Source organism: Nuphar pumila, chromosome 3, assembly GCF_984573655.1.
Source record: "Nuphar pumila chromosome 3, dmNupPumi1.hap1.1, whole genome shotgun sequence".
NCBI classification, from domain to species: Eukaryota; Viridiplantae; Streptophyta; class Magnoliopsida; order Nymphaeales; family Nymphaeaceae; genus Nuphar; species Nuphar pumila.
In genome coordinates this window covers 38181607-38196402 of record NC_143251.1, presented here as the reverse complement: position 1 = coordinate 38196402, position 14796 = coordinate 38181607, and the positions used below count along the sequence as shown (strand labels likewise).

The following is a 14796-nucleotide window of genomic DNA, read 5'->3' as shown; positions in this document are numbered from 1 at the left end:
GAATTACACTGAACTGCTTGCTAAGTCATAAGCTAAACCATTTGCATTCATACTTAAGGGATTAAGATAGTACAATTTATTCCTTTTTTTGAAAGGATAGATAAAACACCATCAAAGGCACATGATAAAAGTCTGGCTGAATTGTACTGCTTCCAGAAATCTGAATGCACACATGAACACGGACTCCGTTTTCATTAGGCCCCGTTGGATCAGTTCAAAAATTCATAATTGCAGTTTTTTTTGTTTAATCTGAACATGTAGATAGAGAGGTGAAGCGTACCCATTTATCAACAGTTCCCAAGCCAAGGTGTGATAACTGCAAAAGACAAACAGTCATGGGCTTTGGATCAAGATTAAGATTTGTCAAGGAATGACAGCATTCCAATAATCAGAACAGTGACATAATGCTAGGTGCAATCTAAAGTCAAGCCGGCATTTTCATACTGCCATGTCTGCAAAGACAGTCCCAGTGGAGCTTTAGGAGTTCATGAACAAACAAGAAATTTTTCAGAAAGAAAGTCACCCTTACAAGTGGCAGCAGGGCCATTGAAGGGGGTATTGAAGGGGGTTTTAAGCAAGGCTGCGCTGCAGGGGAAGCGGAAGCGAGAAGTGAAGCATTTTAAAATTTATAGGAAGCGGGCAAAGTATCAATTTAAAAGCAAAATATCAAAAAAAATGAAGCAATATGGTAATTGAATATGAATCAAACAAGAAACAAATAAAAACTAAAATAAAATTGATCATTCTTATATTTCATGATTTTTCAGTAAAAGAGTTAAATTTTTGTAAAAATCTAACAATGATGGTTACTAATTTAAAGAAAGTATATGAAAAGTGAGGGAAAGCATGAGAGAAAATACACGAAAAACATGAAAAGAAACGTGAGAAAAGCATTTAGGAAGCATAGACCATGTGTGTGGGAAGCATAGAAGAAGTGTGGGGGAATCGAGATTCCCATGAAGTTTCGAAAGCGAGGAGTATCGCGCTTCTGAAGCGAGTTTCCAGGAAGTGAGCTTCCCACCTACCTAAGAAGCTTCCGGTAACTCTGGTTTTAAGACAACAAGGCAATGCACAAAGATTAACAATTATCACAGAAGAGTTCCCTCATGCTAGTATATAATGCAATATAACATCCTTACAGATTTGACAAGTCACTGTAACATTTCATGGGTCCTGTGCTTCTGGTTGAAGGTTGGAAGTAATACGCGCTATAAACCTTGTGATCTCTGATAATGTGATATTATAATCATCTCGATCGCCTGTCCTTGGCCAATCATATAATTGTGAGTTGAGACCATACTCGGCAGTTATAACTTTTGTTTTCTTTGACGTCGACAAAGCACTCTCTAGATCAGACTGCTTCAATGCCCTTGGTGACTGCAAGATACAATGTGACTGGTTTAGTAAGCGTGGAAAATTGCAATGAAAGCTTAAACAATATAGACTCTGTTGTACATTTTTTCAAATGTGCAGCCTCTACAGGGTGCGGTTGAGAACTCATTTTTTCCAAATTTACAGCCCGTACAAGTTGCAGTTGAGACCTCAAGGGACATCTAAAACAGTATAATCACCTAAACCACATAGACCAAAAAAACATGGCTTTCCCTCCAAACCATGAAAATGATACCATCAGATTTCTCAACCACGCATAAGCCAATAAATTTTGGTAAAAAAAAAGCCCCTAGGGCTTTTATAGCTCACAAGCCGGCAGCAAAAGCTAAATCAAGTATCGTTATTGCTTGACTTGCCGCAATTTATTAGTTATTTACATTATGGGGGGAGTATAACATTAAGAAAACAATCAAACAAAAATACATAATCAAACAAATGCCCTAAAGATATCTTTTTCATTTAACGTTCAGCATATTTTAACCTTTCAATTTTGCTTGTTTCATGTAAGCTGTAGCGATGATTCAAATGTGTAAGATATTTGAAAGGTCAAATCAAGGGTCTCAAATGCTGAAGCAAGTATCCGCTTGCAAGTGTCATCGTTTCTTTTGTTGCTTTTCTGATAGTTCATGTATCCTTTTAATTGTAAATACTGCAAAGAGTTTATCTTGCATTGTTTAGTTAGCTTGTTAGTTCTAAACTATTAGAATTCTCATCTAGGAGTTTTATCAGTTTCTCTTTACATAAATTCTGAACTATTGAGCATCACTTTATTCTTGGTTGTGTTAGACATTAACTATTGAAATACTAAGATTTACAACTGTTGTGCCATATAACAAATTTTTAAGTTAGATTTAATAGAATACTAAATTTCACATTGCTTGAATTTTTATTCTGTCTTTTGTTTATATTTTCTAGCTCAAGATTTAGACCATCACAGTGTTTTTTTAATTCAACATGGTGCATATATTCTTTAAAAAGCACATAGTGGAAAAACTTAAAATGGCAAAAGATAAGAATTACTGACCTGAGATGGCTGCCCATTCTTTTCAGCATGTAAGAGGTCCCTGATTGGAAAGTAAGCTGCTTTCTTACAAATCTCAAGTAGATCTGAACCAGTGTAACCCTCACATAGACTGGCCAAATATTCATAGTCAATATCTTTTTCAACATTTTCACCTCTCAAAATCACCTTCAATATCTTAGCCCTCTCACTGCGGTCAGGTATGCCAATTTCAAATGCTTGAGGAAGACGACGCAATATTGCTTCATCAAGTTCTGATGGCCGGTTGGTAGCAGCAAGAACCATTACACGTGCATTCTCTGTATCATTACGAAAGGATTAGATCCTGTTTTACTTCAAGATATCGACATTCATCCACATTTCTCATAAAATTGCAAAGGCGTGCACCATAACAATCATGAGCATAAAGCAGAAAAGAAAAAAAGAAAAGCTCAAGATTGCATAGAGCACGATGACTGGAAAGTCTGTACAATTAATTGATGTACATTTATGGAAAGGAAAATATATGATTTAAAACACATAGAACCATAGTTTCCGGTAGAAGTGCTCTAACAGAAACTGTAGTTGCTTAATATAAAGTGTTCTAACAGCCTATTGATTTGCTCTGCGCAATTCAACTAGTTTGATGAAAACCCTGTCAAATGGTGAAGGTGTTCTGAAAGAGAACATATTGGTTAGTGAAGTGTTCCACTAGCCTCTTAATGTGCTCTATGCAACAAAAGTACAGCCCAACAGGAACCCTATGAAATATGCTTGGAATCTAATTCCTGGGAGGCTCTGAACTCCACCTTGTAAGCTGAAAACTGGGTGTCATTCTGATTCATAGATTCTTCAGTTGGGGCGGTGGTCTTAGCAAGCTTGGGAATAGCCCCTGGGACCCCAAGATGCCACACTTAACCCATTCTTCTTCATGGGTACTCTTTAAAGATTCCTAAGGGATCAATCATCTTGTAAGCAAATTTGTCATAAGAAAATAAAAAGGACACATTTTTTGTATCTTTGTCACCAAAATAAACACAAAATTACTGGATGTCCCAGGCCGATCTTTTGGAATAGGATATGTGCAGTGCGGAGCTCTACTGAGTGGAAAATGCATAGAGTGTAGGAACGCGTGGTATGCGTTCGCTTGATCGGTGACGTGCGGTGGTAGCACGGCATGTGATAGGCATCGGTATCGTCGTTTTTGCATCGTTGTGTGGCGGCACAGATGTAGAACATTATTCGGTTAAGCAGTGCTAGCGGATCAGAGGATGTTGCCTTTGAAGATTTGGTTAAGGACCTCTCAGCTTGCAAGATTGTCCCACGCATAGCGGTTGGATGCACGGGGGTGCGTGTGAGTTAGGGCTAATTCCTCCAAGGATCACATTAAGTGATTCCAACCGAGTACGGTGACTTGGGGCTAGGCGAGTGAATGCCTAGACGCCGGTGAATGAGTTTGGGTGGTGCTCTTCGCTATGGTGTTAAATCATCAACTGGTCTTCAGACGGGGGCCGCAAGGTCTTGCTCCTTCGCGAGGTTTTGCTATGTCATGTGCATGAAGCTATAATACGCTTCATAGCACGCAAGGCTAAGGCAAAGTTTGTGCCTCTTTCGAAAGTGATAGAGGGTATAGGACGGTTATGCACTAAGCGACATGGACTACAAGAAATGCGCATTTGGAAATGTGGTTGATCAGCTTCCACTAGGCCGCTGCGCAGGCACATGGAAAGGTGTTGGTACGCGGCCTTTGGCCGTTTGGCTTGCCAGCTTGACGCGTTGCGGATTTGTGATGTATTCTATGCCCGTGACAAAGCGATAGAAAGGCTTGCGGCGGTAAAGAAGGACCGTCGCGCCGTACTGGCTTATTAAAAAAAGTAAGTCAATAAAAAATTAGTATCAGAGCAGAAAGATTCACGGAAACCTTGTTCTTCATTGTATGCGATACTGTAGAGAACAATGATGGTTTATCTTGGTTACGCAAATTTTTGCAGCTGAAGTGTGGTTGACCTAACACAAAAGCAAGATGTTGGCAGAATGGTATGAGATATATTTTCGATGACAAGCAGAAGTGTAAGGTTGTTGTTCAGTTGGCTAAGAGAACATAGATAAGCCAAAGATTACTACTAGTTGTGTGTTAGGCTCACAGGTGGAGCATGACATTTACCTTGTGCATGCAGAAAATGCACGTTGGATTTTGCTGGATGGATTTGCACTTTTGGGTACGTGAGACTCAATTAAACTTCTAGATTCTCTCCCAAGATTGTGGGTTAGCGGAGTGCCAATATTGAGCAAAATGCTCATTGTTTTGGTCCCTTGAATTGGCAGATTCTCAATGGATTGTGTGTGCAGAAAAAGTTGTTGTTTGTGGCTCGTTGGTTCCTGCGGAAACATTTTGCTGGCTCTAAGAGAGTTACAACATGCTGGCTTCAGAAGGGGAGTTCCAGCGTTGGGCCAAAGGTACCCATGTAAGGACGAGTGCCCAAGAAGACGCTTTGAATGACCACTTTGGGGTGACACGCAAGATGACGTCCCCAACTTGAGGACTAGTTTGGACCATTGGAAAACCGCAAGTTTGTGCTTAAAGGAGTTGATATTCCTGCGGCACGCATTGGTGGTCATCTTTCTCTGCGAGGACCACGAAAGGCTTGGAATTGCCCTTGTTGGGGTTGGAAGGCACCCCAACCATGAGCATGAAGACGACAAGTTTGTCGTACGGGCAAGGATGACCCGTTTGTGTTTGAGACTGCACTGGGGTCTCACGAGCAGAGAATGCTCGATGTTGATAAAATAGAAGATAGTTGTCTAAGTGATCGGTGATGCGTTAAAGGTATGGGATTTGGCGTGTTAAAGGTTGCGACGATGGTGGAGGTAATCTAGAACAAGTTGAGTAGGCTGAAGAAAAAGAGTAAATCAAACATAAGTACAAAGGAAAACTAGCATACCAGTGAAGACTGTGTTCTTACCTACACCAGCATTGTGGAGGACGACAATGGTTTTGGGTGGGAGAGAATGTCCCGGACCAATCTTTTGGAATAGGATATGTGCAGTGCAGAGCTCTATTGAGTGAGAAATGCATCTAGTGTAGGAACGCACGGTATGCGTTCGCTTGATCGGTGGCATGCGGTGATAGCACGGCATGTGATAGGCATCGATATCATTGTTCGTGCATCGTTGTGTGGCGGCACAGACGTGGAGCATTGTTCGATTAAGCAGTGCCAGCGGATCAGAGGATGTTGCCTTTGGAGATTTGGTTAAGGACCTCTCGACTTGCAAGATTGTCACACGCGTAGCGGTTGGACGCACGGGAGTACGTGTGGATTAGGGCTAATTCCCCCAGGGATCACATTAGGTGATTCCAACCGAGTATGGTGACTTGAGGCTAGGCGAGTGAATGCCTAGGCGTAGACAAATGAGTTTGGGTGGGGATCTTCGCTATGGTGTTCAATCATCAACTGGTCTTTAGACTGGGGGCTGCAAGGTCTTGCTCCTTCAGTGGCGAGGTTTTGCTATGTCGTGCGCATAAAGCTGCAATACGCTTCATGGCACGCAAAGCTAAGGCAAAGTTTGTGTCTCTTTCGAAAGTAATAGCTGGTATGGGACGTCTATGCACTAAGCAACATAGACTACATGGAATGCGCATTTGAAAATGCGCTTGATCAGCTTCTTCTAGGCAGTTGCGCACGGGGTGGTGCGCAGGACCAATGAAAAATGATTCAACACATGAAAATGTGTTGGTACGCGGCCTTTGGCCATTTGGCTGGGCAGCTTGGCACGTCGCGGGTTTGCGATGCATTTTATGCCCGTGACAGAGCGATAGAAAGGCTTGTGGCGGTAAGGAAGGAACGTTGCGCCGCACTGGCTTATTAAAAAAAGTAAGTCTGTGACACTGGCAATAAATATCAAAACTGGAATATTACAACAACAACAACTACTACGCCTTCATCCCAAACAATTGGGGTCGGCGATATGAACCAAAAAAAAATCATTCTGGGTCTTCCACATGAATCCTTCTCCTCCAATCATTTTTATCCAATGACATGTCCTCGGTGAGATTCAAAGCATTCATATCCTTTCCTATCATCTCCATCCAAGTCTTCTTAGGCCTACCCCGACCTCTTTTAACTAATATATTTTCCCATTTCTCCATCCTTCTAACCGGAGCATCATTAGGCCTTCGCCGAATATGTCCAAACCACCGTAAACAATTTTCTCTCATCTTATTCTCAATGGATGCAACGCCTACCTTCTTATGTATCTCCTCGTTTGGAATCTTATCTTTTATTGTATTTTCACACATCCATCTAAGCATATGCTCATATTGGTTCATATTCATAGGGTGTGACTAAGTTTTTATGTTGGCTGTCACTGGCCTACCGCAACCCTCCTTTATCCGGGCTTGGGACTGGCAGTGTAAAACTGGAATATTACACTATCACAAAATTATTAAAAAGAAAACCTACAGACCGAGAAAGAAAATAATAGATGTCATCATAATCAACTAGCACATGTTCAGCTTATGAATAAAAAAAATGTATAGAAAACACAAACTCTAGTTCTCCTAAATGCTTGAGGCGTGCGCCACATGGATCTGAGCTACACACTCAAAGGCCTTACAGGCTTGCACCTTTAGCACACACTTCCCTTTGAGGCATATGCTTCAAGCCTTGAAGCATACACCTTCACAAACACTGTCGTGGATGTTGTAGGTGACTTTTGTTCATTAATACACATAAAGAAGGCAACTGCCAACTAGTCCATCAGGACAAAGAGTGCCAATATAGCTGTTTTCCACACTCAAGAGGCCTTCAATATCAATATCCATCTATACCCTATAGTCACAGAGTAAGAAGGTTGGCTTTCCTAGCACAATGAATCAGCTGAGGATCTCAATTATTCTCCACAAATGAAGCATTACAAAGTTTCCATAAGTGATTCCCAATCCACCCCCTTCCTCCTGGCCACTTTCTTTCTGAAGGAAAAAAATAACATTTCTCCTTGACCTCCCCCAGTCGGCCTGAGCTATATGAGGCAGAAACTCATCCACATACGGTTTAGAGGCCAGGCCCAACCCCCGCACTAATGGTGTGCCTTATTTCAACTAAGACGAAGAAGATACAGTTCACTCGATGATTGCCTTTGGGTTCCAAACTCCATATGGGTTTGAAGCGTTGTTGTTTGCAAGGTCTCGATCATTTATACAGACCACTTCTCATTCCATTTGTGGGAATTTGATGACCTATAAACCATCCTTGGTGAACAATCAGCTCATGTTTGAGCATGATGAATTACTTTGCGCTAACCCGTTGCCAATCCACTTTCCGGCCTCCTATAGGAATAGAAAATTGGATCATTTCCAAAATCAGTGGATGAAGGGTCGCAAACATAAGAATTTATGGTTGCTCACTGTCAGGTGCTTTTCTATGGGTATGCAACTATTTCGCTAGTACCAATCTTTTTCATGGCCATGCTATTGACAACTTTTTCTTGCTAGATATAACAACCCCAACCATGGTGGGAGGTCGGATAGTTTTTCAAATCGAGAGAGGATGGCCGATCGAAGATAATAACATTCCATCCATGGATTTGGAGGTTGGGCCTTCTATTGCAATTAAGCTCCCTCCAGAACCAAGAACCCCCAAAAGAAAGATCTCAACAAGACTCTAACCAGACTCCCTTGCTCCTCCAGAAGGGCCTCAAAAAGGAGCGACCTTTGCATTGTGAGGAAAAGAGGCCAAAAGATCCTTATTATTAGTCAACAGTTATAGCTTTTCCATTTGGATCTGACATCACCCTCAGGCTAGCCCGGCAACACTTGGCAACAGACAAGTTGGTAGTTACAGATTTGTAAGAAGATTCAAAGAACAACCACTTAAATAGACTTCGATCTATCAAGTCCCAATGAGCCATATCAAAGTGACCCCTGGTTTGCTACCTCACTCACTGAAGACACTACTAAATAGATTTTCATGGCCATCTGAAAATTTCCTTATGAGAAAAAAATAAAAGATACCAATGGACAAGAAATAAATATGGAAATGCACTACAGCAAACAGCTCAACAATAATGATCAAATGTCAATCCCTACCCTCAACTATATGACCAACTCCTGATAGTATCTTATGTTGCTTACCAGCTCTCTAATGGTTCAGTGATTACCTTAAATGGACTCAAGAACGTATACAAGGTTAGGAAAAAAAAAGAAAACCTATATAATTTTGAAAAGTTACAATGAATAAGAAACTTAAATTTAACAAATGAAGAAAATACTTATTTAGGCAATTTAAGAATGGCATGATAAAAAGGCAAACTAAAAAAGCATTTGGGACAAATCAGAATAAGGAACAAATTCTGTATAAGAATGACTGATGAAAGGGAACAAAACTCAGCAGAATATCATATAAGGGTAAAGAGTTTAAAAAGATCAAAACCTGAGAACCTATGTCACATGGACACAACGGTATATACAAGGATATGGCCATCTATAAAAAGCTTTCCACTACAAATAGTACGTAAGCAGATACCATACAAGAGTAACAACGGACTATCAATAATTGTATTAACTTTACAAAAAAAGAAAAAAGCCTTCATTTGTCTGATATCTTGTGGTCTTCCCCTCTAAATGTTGTTCAAACAGTCTACTTTTGAAAAAGAAAATACATGCAATCTTGTTGGAAATAAGAACTGATTTTATCATTCAGATATGACATTAGTTTTTTATATGAGCCTCATTAGGTTTGCAATTTATGATTGCTTGCATCAGTCTATTATATAATTTTTTAGCATAAGTAAACACCACATTATAAACCAAATAAAAATTCAAATTTTTCAGGTGTGCCAACTGTGAACCAACAGAAAGTGCTCAAGCATCTATACATTGATATCCTGGAGCAAGAGCTTAGAACCATCACATGATGTAGGAACCAAAACCAAGAAGTCCAGCAACTTGGCTGAAAGGTTTCTTCGGAAAACTGCAGTATTAAACATGTAAGCTAAGAGGAACTTTCACATGAGAAAGTTTTCAAATAATTCCTTCTACACTTCTGTTGCAGCAACCAGGGACAAAGGTGGCCTATTGCTCATTAGAATATGAAGCCCATTCCATCTAAAGTTAGTTTGCCCTTGCCTATTGCAGACCTTATGACACATTCATCTGCCTTAAGGACATCTTATGAATCTGATAAAGATGTTTAGAAGACAGACAATCCTAAAGACGCTTCAATCACAGATAGATTGAGGAACAAATCAGATCACAGACTTATGGAAACAGCAATAACTCTCTATAACAATAAGCCTTGACATTACAATTTCAAAAGAACATGGAAACCCGAAAGAAAATCAGATGAGTTCCAGGTAAGCACACTTACGGTCTGTTGTAAAGCCATCCCACAGTGCCATAAATTCAGTTTTCATATTAGTCATTGCTTCATGATCAGTTGTGCGGCGTTGTCCCAAAAAACTATCAACTTCATCAATAAATATTATGGATGGCTGGAGCTTATTAGCCAAACTGAATACAGCAGCCACTGCACATTGCAATTCCAAGGAAATGTGGTTCAAGCATAAATCTGAATCTTTCACAACCATAAATAGAAAAAATATTTTTTACAAGAGTTTTCAGGGGAAAAATCTGAGGCATTGGTCCGCTCAAAACCAAGATCAGGGCGGTGAAAGACTTCTCTAAATCCAGCGATGCAAACAATCCACTGATAGCTAATAAGTACCCAATACAGGACAAGGAGTGCTTAACAATCGGTCCATCAACAATGACAGGGAATTACTACTGGAATTCCCTATGATAACCAATAAACCTTCACAAAGCACCTCAGATGTTATAAAACAGTAAAACCAGCACTAGCATAGAAATTCCAAAATATAACTTCTTCATGTAAACTCTCTACACATTCGGTAAGACATTACAAGTTGGAAACAACATTTAGTTAATCACGTGTTTAGATATCTTAAGGAAAGTATTCCAGTTGATCAATTGTGTAGTCATCTGAAGGCCTAAAACATATTAGTTCAATTGGAGACAAACATACCAAGCTTCTGAGCATCGCCGAACCATTTACTCATCAAATTAGATATTCTCACATTGATGAAAACAGCACCAGATTCTTTGGCTATGGCTTTGGCCAGCATTGTTTTCCCAGTCCCTGGTGGTCCGTACAGCAGCACTCCTTTCTGAGGGGCAAGCAACTTCCCATGTGCAAACAGCTCTGGCCTTTGCAGAGGAAGGATGACAAGCTCATACAAAGCCTCCTTTACACGTTCCAGGCCTCCAATTGAATCGAACTCGACATCAATATGGTCGGGGTTGATAACATCACACGCTATCACGTCCTGCCGAAAATTTTCAAAACAATACCGATAAATTCCGATTCTCTTGCACCACCCTCTATTTTTTTTTCCAAAAATCCCTTATGTTCATTGTGTTCATGCTTCAATTTTCAGTAATCAAATGACAGGTTCTAGTAAGACCACCATCTCTAATCATCCCTAAATCAAGGTCCACTAGGAAACACAAAAGCATAAATTTCAACAAGACAACCACCACCGTAACTCTTATCATTCAATCGTCACTAGTTTCAATTGCCCAACGACTCCACAACAAGAGAACCAAAGAAAGAGGCGAAAAACTAATTCACAATGGAAAATACCCACAAAGTTCAACAACATCTCGATAACAAGCGACCCACCAAACAAATATCCAAAATATTAAACCAAAACAAGAAAAACCAAGAAATCTTTACAAGGAAAAAACAAACAAACAAGAATCCCCAACATGAAGAACCGTTTCTTCTCCACACCAAGAAACCAGAATTTGAGAAAGAGGGTTCGAATGAAAAAGACAGAACATGAGAAAAAAAAATCTGTGGGTATCTCTCGTTTCTTATATATACTGGAATTTAAGAAAGAGGGTTCGAATGAAAAGGACAAAAAATGAGAAAAAAAGAATTTGTGGGTATCTCTCGTTTCTTATGTATACACCTCGTAGGGGTTAGTTTGGATGAGGGGTCGACCGAGGCGCTTGGCGATTTCCCGCTTCTGCTCGGCGGCCTTCTTGCTGGCGGCGCGGTTGGGGTCGAGGCTGCGCAGCCCCACGAAGAGCACCAAGCAGCTGAGGGCGGCGCTGGCCGCGTAGAGAGCCAATTCCTGGAGGAATCGGGCCTCCGAACCACCCATGCCGCGGCCCATAAGCAACCAAGAAAGGAGGAGATTCGCCGGCGGGCAGGAAGAGGGAAGGGACGGGACGCCGACCGCTCGTTCGCTTGTTCGATCTCCCTCCCTCCTCGGTGAGGGATGCTCTTTCTGGAGTATTTAGACTTGGTCGTCCCCCACGAAAGTGGACCGACTCTAGGGTCGCGCATCGTGGGTCTTTCCTCCTTCCGAGGTCCCACGCCCAACCGGAAACAATAAAATTTGATCGAGTCTAATAAAAAAGAAAAATGGGGTTAATATTAGGGCACGCTTTGGAAGCAGAAAAACTCTCATAAAAAAAGAAAAGAGAATTTTTCTCATGAGAAGTTTTGATATGATAAGTTTTTCAAAAGAAAAGTTTTCGCTTGTCTGTGTAGCATGAGAAAATGAGGCTGAAAACGAAAGAGAAATATTTTTTGCTTATTTGTTTGTGCATGAAAATATTTTCTTATATTACACAAAAAAATAATTGAATGCCATTGAGAAATTGCAACATCCAAAGTGATAAAAACAACCGCCCATCCATCACAAATTACACCGAAATCAAATAATTTAATCATTGCAATTTGCTCCATCTATAAAAAACATGAATTTACATCCACGTAATAGAAGAAAATAATTTAGTGGCAAAAAATGATCTTCCATCTATAAATAGTGATAATAAATTTACACCTGACTTAAAACCAACGATTCCGTGACAGAAAATGAATGATTTTTTAGGGCACCCCACAACCATCCTCAAATCATAACAAAGAGAACAAGTCATGCATCCATAAACAAAATCAACCAATATCATGAATCCTAACAAAATTCAATTGAAAAACACAAGTTCAAAGATTCAAGCAAACTACCCAAATCAAAGGTGAAGGCCAATATAAGAACCTGAACCACAAATTTCAGCAAAAAATTTGTAGGCCCCATCCAACTCGTCTCTCCTTTCCTCTATGCGCTCAAGCAAACCGAGTCCAGTTTGAGCTGCGTTTATAGATCGCTAGGAGATGATACTTCAAAGTAAGACAATTCTGATCATGAAAGTGCATGGACAACATCACGGAATGGACGATTGCACCTAAGAACTTGAGACCGATATGCCTGAACATTACCCACACTTATTCGATATGTTATAATTTCGTAGATGAAATTCTTTTAAAGGGGTAGGGATGTAATACCTCATAAATTTTCTCGATATTTTCAAGTTCAAAAATATAATTTTTTAATTAAATAATTATATTTAATATATCAAAAATATTGAAAATAGTATGGCTGACGTCAATGGGGGCCTGGACCGGGTTCAGGGCCCATTGAAGATATCTATATGTGATATTTAACACCTTTGAAATTTTATTTATTTTAACTTTTAAATTTAAGCGAAATTTATATTAAAATCAGGTTAAATTCAGGAGTTAAAAGGATCTAGGACCATAGTTAGATTTGTTATGGATCGTAGATCTTGTAAGAGATCTGATTTATCAATTTTGGATATGGGTTGGTTAAAAAAATGCATTTTTCAAATTAGATTAGCCTCTATTTTGAGTACTTTTCCAATTTGGATCAGAGTAGACCACTCTATATACTTTTGGATTGACATCAATATGAATCTAAAACTAATTCGGGATCCATATTGTCTAGTACCCATGAATTTGTTGAAATCCAAATGGATATGGACATAGATTTAGATCATGAGTCCATCCTAGACCCATAATCCATCCATAACTTATTTAAAACAAAGAGAACTTAAAACTTTAAGAAACACATATATATATATAGTTATATATAGTTATGGTAAGTAGAGTTCTACTTTTGGTAGAACTCTACCCCATATAGCATACTATACCTTAAACTATATTGATTTAGAAGGGAGGGGCGTCACCCCCTAGAGAGCCTTTTTAATATAAAGAGTGAGGCAAAGCCTCTCTCTCTAAAAACATCACCTAGAGAGAGAAAGATGGAGGAAAAAAAGAAAAAAAAAAGAGAAGAGAGAAAGGAAAAAGAAGAGAAAGAGATAAACAAAAAAGGAAGAACATCACATTCTTCTTCTTCTTTTTCTATTCTTTTCACATATTTTCATCAAAGTAAGGTACGGGTTCTTCTATTTTTCTGATAGAACGAGGGTTTTGCATGTTTTAAATCATATGAGTTTAAGGGTTGATCATATTTAAAACAATGTGTATGTATATACTGTATATTTTTTATGTTTCTGGTGCTTAAAATTGATTTATGCGTCTCTGACCATGTTTGTAAATTTTTTGATGTATATACTGTGTTTTTTATGTTCTCAATGCTTAAAATTTATTTTCTACATCCTTGAACACATATGCAAATTTTTGCATGTATATATTATGTATTTTTGATGTTCTTGATGCTTAATTTTTTTTTTTGTATTCCTAAACATGTTTGCAAATTTTTGCATGTATATATTATGTATTTTTTATGTTCTTGATGCTTACAAATTATTTTTTATATCCCTAAATATGTCTGCAAATTTTAGTATGCATAACATGTATATATTTATTATTTTTTATGCTTAAATTCAAGTTTATGCATCTCTAAACATGTCTGAAAATTTCAGTATACATGTCATTTATATTTTTATCATTTTTTATGGTTAAAACCAAGTTTATGCATCTCTAAACATGTCTGAAACTTTTTGCATGCATATCATGTATGTTTTTACCGTTCTTGATACTTAAATTCAAGTTTATGCATCTCTATTCATGTTTGAAAATTTCAGCATGCATATCATATATATATTTATCATTTTTTATGCTTAAATCCAAGTTTATGCATCTTTAATCATGTTTGAAATTTTTTTCATGCATATCATATATAGTTTTAGCGTTCTTATGCTTGTATTCAATTTTCATTATCCCTGAATGCATCTACTAATTTTTGCATGTGCATTCCATGTATTTCTATATTTTTTATCATATTTACATGTATAGTTCATACATATGATGGTCGTATCATAAACAAGTTTGCAACATATATATATATATATATATATATATATATATATATATATATATATATATATATATATATATATATGTGTGTGTGTGTGTGTGTGTTGTTCGCGTTCTAAACATGTACGCAATAACATATATACACTTATATATGTGTTGTTCACGTTCTGTACTGGTGCACAATATCATATATACACTTATATATGTGTTGTCCACATTCTAGATAAGTTCACAACAATGTAT

At 38.5% G+C, this 14796-nt stretch overlaps 1 protein-coding gene across 2 annotated transcripts; it reads right to left on the bottom strand.

Moving 5' to 3' along the window:
* Positions 1-14: 14 nt before the first annotated feature.
* On the bottom strand, positions 15-11731 carry LOC149842627 (uncharacterized). Of its 2 annotated transcripts, XM_089999334.1 has the most exons (6): positions 11381-11731; positions 10432-10732; positions 9757-9915; positions 2417-2712; positions 1140-1377; positions 15-316 (listed from the first exon to the last, which is right to left on the bottom strand). In XM_089999334.1, exons 1-5 carry the CDS (start codon positions 11585-11587, stop codon positions 1165-1167), a joined length of 1176 nt encoding a protein of 391 aa, XP_089855460.1. In that variant the 5' UTR covers positions 11588-11731; the 3' UTR covers positions 15-316; positions 1140-1164. The 2 variants fall into 2 exon arrangements, with proteins under 2 accessions (XP_089855460.1, XP_089855458.1); XM_089999332.1 differs by lacking the exon at positions 15-316 and having other exon boundaries at positions 1086-1377.
* Positions 11732-14796: the final 3065 nt, after the last annotated feature.